Genomic DNA, 5,000 nt, shown 5'->3' on the forward strand with positions numbered 1-5,000 from the left:
ATGTTTCAACAAGCTTACTTTTCTGTCTATTTTAAAGTAAAAATACCCAGTCATTCAAGTCCATTTTAATTTATACAAGCATTACAAGACAGATTTTCTTGATCTGATAATAGGTCACTTGGTCAGCATAGCTGGTTATCTAGGTGAAACAGTGATACAAAAAGTAAAAGTAAAAGTGAAAAACCCTGCCACAGATTCCCTCCAACACAGGTTTGACCTCTCCAAGTAACTGGCTGTGACTCAATATCATATCAAGAAAATGTCTGTAAAATGCTTGTATTGGCAAGTGTTTAAAACTAGGTTTAAGGTTTCAAAATTCCAGTTCTACAATTCTAGTGAGTTATTGGATGACTTTAATGTTTACCGTAATTAGGATTGACATGACTGTCTGGGCATTTTTATTTGAAAATAGACAAAAATAAGCTTATTGAAATGTGTGGGGCCATCAGTTGTGCCGTGTCGACGTCAGGTGGATAGACAGCTGTCATTGCTGTTGGACAACAGCTACAATGATATTTTTTGGTAAGTACGTAATTCTCTATGTGTTCATGCACAGTTTTGATGCCCTGCATGAAAATACACAATGAAAATCCACGAAAATAAAGAGAATGCATAAACGAGAAGGTGAGTCCATACTTTTGGCGTGTACTGTATATTATTAGTCAATATTCATGAAATGCTCAAATTTGGCAATAGGCAGTACATATTCAATGAGCAGCATAGTTGCAATACATACTCTGGCCACAATATTACACAGTTCACCTTAAAATATTGATGTAAAAACTGACTTTCTTAAATGCTGATGTAAAAACTCACTATCTCAAATACTGATGTCCCAACTTACATGTAACAAATTCACTGACTGGTTGTATAAACAGCAGCATTACATTGCATTTGCTAACAATGAAGGTTGGAGATGGGTATGCACAGCATTAGTGCTCCATGTTGTTAATGTGTGGACTATTACTATATAGTAGGTATGTAGTGAATTTAAAAAGGAAACCATCATGTAGAGCAGGGCTATTCAATTGGAGGCCCGAGGGCCACATGCGGCCCAGACGTGGCCCCCAACTGTAGCAATATACATTTCAGTTTTGTTACTGCAGTACAACACATTATTTGCTTGTGAATCTTCTGCTTGTCTTATACATTCACATTCAATGTGGTTAAGTTTTAGCTTAGAGGAACATGTTTAAAATTTGTTTGTGGACTGCTGATTTTAAGTGTCATTTCAGTGGTCGTGACGTCTGAAAATGTGCGGCCCGACTGCAGTTCTTGGTTTCGAAATGTGGCCCAGATGAAATTCTAATTGAATAGCCCTGATGTAGAGTGACTACTAGGATGTCCCTGGTGATATTCTGTCCCCATAGTAACTTACAAGAAAGCATGCTTGTTTTATCCTCATTTTCTCACAAACAGAATCTAATACTGAAATAGAAAAACCGCCCCCCTCCCTCCATCTGCAAGGAAAACACACTCAAATGCCTTTCAGTCTCTGACGTCTAGTAAAACAAACTGTTACCGTAATCCCCTTTGCTGCTCCCTCCAAAGGAAAAAGAAAAGAAAAGAATGAAGAGTAGAACAGGGAAAGGAGAGGAAAGGAAAGAAAAGAAAAGAGGAAAGAAAAGAGCAGGCCCTCCACTGGCGTTGGTGCTGATGCACATCCGTGACGCCAACGGATGCCGCCTGTGTTGCCTCTGTGGTGCTCGCCTGTCCACGTCCAGCTCACTCTCTCTCTCTCTCTCTCTCTCTCTCTCTCTCTCTCTCTCTCTCTCTCTCTCTCTCTCTCTCTCTCTCTCTCTCTCTCTGTGTGTGTGTGTGTGTGTGTGTGTGTGTGTGTGTGTGTGTGTGTGTGTGTGTGTGTGTGTGTGTGTGTGTGTGTGTGTGTGTGTGTGTGTGTGTGTGTGAGAGAGAGAGAGAGCTGTGATCCCCAGTTGTGTGTGTGTGTGTGCTGAGATCCCCAGTTGTGTGTGTGTGTGTTTGTGTATACATGCGTGCAGGCAGGGGCGTTGACAGCGTTGACCGGGCCCAGGCAGAAAAACGTCTGGAAGGGCCCTCTCGCAATGAACACAATGTATTGGGGACCCAATTTTGGGCCTACTCTCTCCCTGGGCCCAGGACTACTGACACAATTCTGTGTGTGTGTTTGTGTGTGCGTGCGTGTGTGCATGTGTGTGTGCGTGTGTGTGTGTGTGTGTGCATTCTTGCGTGCGTGAGTGTGTGAGTGCATGCGTATATGCATGTGTGTATGTGTGTGTGTGTGTGTGTGTGTGTTAGCTGCCTGCCTGTGTGTTGCCTCTCTTTGGCGCTCTCTCTCTCTGCGTCCAGCTCTGTCTGTGTGGACGGACGCGGCTGTTTGACAAGCGCAGCAGTGCCATGGGGTTTCCTGTCCTCCGCTTTCTTTCCCCAGGATATGATGTCACACAACATCCTGCCGCCCCGGCACAGCCAGGAAGTAAGACTTCCTCGGCCAAGGCAGTGGGATTGTTTGGTAAACAGTGGGAAAGTGGAAGACAAGCGTCTTGTGGCCGGAACACACACACTAACACGCCTACAAACACACACACACACAGACACACACACAACACACACACAGACACACACCCACACGCACGCACACACACACACACACACATACACACGTACACACACACAAGCATGCTCGACCTTTAGCCACACTTGGCTCGGTCTTGAGATTTCACGCTGATAGCATAGCGCTCAAACAAAACGCGACATCTAAGTGAAGGAAACTTTGCCGTTGCCATCAGCATCGGATGTGTTGCTGTCCGAGGCACAAGACACACACACACACTTATGCAAAGGGCATAAACACACATTTATACTCTCTCTCTCTCTCTCTCTCTCTCTCTCTCTCTCTCTCTCAGGGTTGAATGTGTGTGTGTGCGTGTGAGCGTGTTGCGTGCCCCCTGCAACAGGACCTGTACTACCAGTCATATGCGCAGGTGTGGGTGCATGGCCCAGCCAAGTGGCTTAAAATGATGCTGTCCCATTTTTGGAAATAAGCTTATTTTACACCTTCCCTTGAGTTAAATAGTAGGGGTTTACCATTCTCCTTTACTTTCAACCGTTCTCTGAGTATGGCAGTGCAAATTTTACCTCCAAGCTAGCAGTTAACATTGAGTCCTATGAGACCAGTTAGCCGCCAGCTGGTCTCATAGGACTCAATGTTAACTGCTAGCATGGGCGTAATATTTGCACTGCCATACCCAGAGAACGGTTGAAAGTACAGGAGAAAGGTAAAACCCAATCATTTAACTCAAGGAGAGGTATAAAATAAATAAAATAAATTTCCAAAAATGGGACAGTATCACTTTAAGCAGCTGGGCACTGCACAGCAACATGGGTGGCCCGTGTTTGGGCCAGGGTCATTTGCCATCTCAGTCTCCCCACTCATTTACTATCTCCCCTCCACTGTTCTGCCAAAAAAAGGGTATAAAAAGCCCTTACAAAATGTGGGGGTTCATGCATGTGTGTATCTATCTACTACTTACATCTGTGTGTGCGTGCATGCGTGTGTGTTTGTGTGTGTGTGTGTGTGTGTGTGTGTGTGTGTGTGTGTGTGTGTGTGTGTGTGTGTGTGTGTGTGTGTGTGTGTGTGTGTGTGTGTGTGTGTGTGTGTGTGTGTGTATTGTGTGCCCCCTGCAACAGGACCTGTACTACCAGTCGTATGCTCAGGTGGGCGTCCTGTTCGCCTCCATCCCCAACTTCAACGACTTCTACATGGAGCTGGATGGGAACAACATGGGGGTGGAGTGCCTACGCCTGCTCAACGAGATCATTGCTGACTTCGATGAGGTCAGCCACAAGTCATTACATTACATTGTATTACATTGCAATAGATTACATTACATTATATTACACTTAGCAGACACTTAGGCTGCTTACATAGTCAACACAAGCTAACGTATAACGTGTGTTAAAATGACTAAAAACACATGTTAACTGTGTGAAGGTGTAATGCATGTAATGCGTGTTAATTATACAAAAAATATGTGTTAGACATTTTACTACACATTCTCTTCCAGTAACATAAGGCGTTAGTAGGTCCTTCAGAACGGCCCCAGCGTATCTGAAGGACCTACTAACGCCTTATGTTACTGGAAGAGAACTGCGCTCATCCAGCACAAGCCGTCTGGCTCTGCCATCCAGTCGCTCTAGGTACTCCCAGTCAAGATTGTTCTCCGTTGTGGTACCCAAGTGGTGGAACAGTCTCCCAGAGGCAGCAAGACTCTTGCAGCCTTCAAGAAACAACTAAAGACATTCCTCTTTCGAGAGAATCTACTAGACTAATGCTTGAACTGGCCTTGCCCCAGGGCAGACTCCTGACATGATGTTAGTTTAGTTTAGTTTGAGAGTGTGTGTTTGTGTGTGTGTGTACTCGTTATTTACTCTTTAAAAAAAAAAAAAAAACTAACCCCCCTTTGCAACTGCACTTGTTGTTCTGTATATCTCCTGTGCACTTTGTATTTGCTTGTGATGTTGGCTTGATTATGTCCTCTTTTGAAAGTCGCTTTGGTTATAAAGCGTCTGCCAAATGCAATGTAATGTAATGTAATGTAACATTGGCGCATAATGGCGTCAAAGTGTAGGGATGTGTAGTCTCGTGTATGTGTTAGGGTGCCTTGAATATGTACCTAAGCCCACTCAGCTGTAACCTCTTCATGCATTACATTGCATCACATTACAATTGCAGACATTATTCCAAGTGATGTAGACTCGTTATGCAGTTGGGGTTGTCAGTGGTTGCTGAAAACATTCAAATGCATCATGACAGCATTTTTATGGCAGAACGGGACATGATCATTTTGGTGCCAACAAGGCTGCATGTAGCGAAGGGGAATAGAGGTGCCCAGCCGGGACTTGAACCCGGACCTTCTGGGGTAGTAAACTGGGGCTCTGACCGCTACACCGAAGAGCCAGGCTTGTTGGTGTGACAACCATCACACCCACAACCCTAGTGATGGTCACTCCATCACACT

At 44.6% G+C, this 5,000-nt stretch overlaps 1 protein-coding gene across 1 annotated transcript in view; it reads left to right on the plus strand.

The window, feature by feature from the left end:
• adcy1a (adenylate cyclase 1a) overlaps positions 1-5,000 on the plus strand; it is a 60,404-nt gene that overhangs the window by 38,775 nt on the left and 16,629 nt on the right. The window contains exon 16 of the mRNA XM_063200404.1: positions 3,670-3,816. Within this exon, the coding sequence (XP_063056474.1) occupies positions 3,670-3,816 (147 nt within the window). The remainder of the gene's footprint in view (positions 1-3,669; positions 3,817-5,000) is intronic.

Source organism: Engraulis encrasicolus, chromosome 6 (assembly GCF_034702125.1).
Source record: "Engraulis encrasicolus isolate BLACKSEA-1 chromosome 6, IST_EnEncr_1.0, whole genome shotgun sequence".
Taxonomy (NCBI): Eukaryota; Metazoa; Chordata; class Actinopteri; order Clupeiformes; family Engraulidae; genus Engraulis; species Engraulis encrasicolus.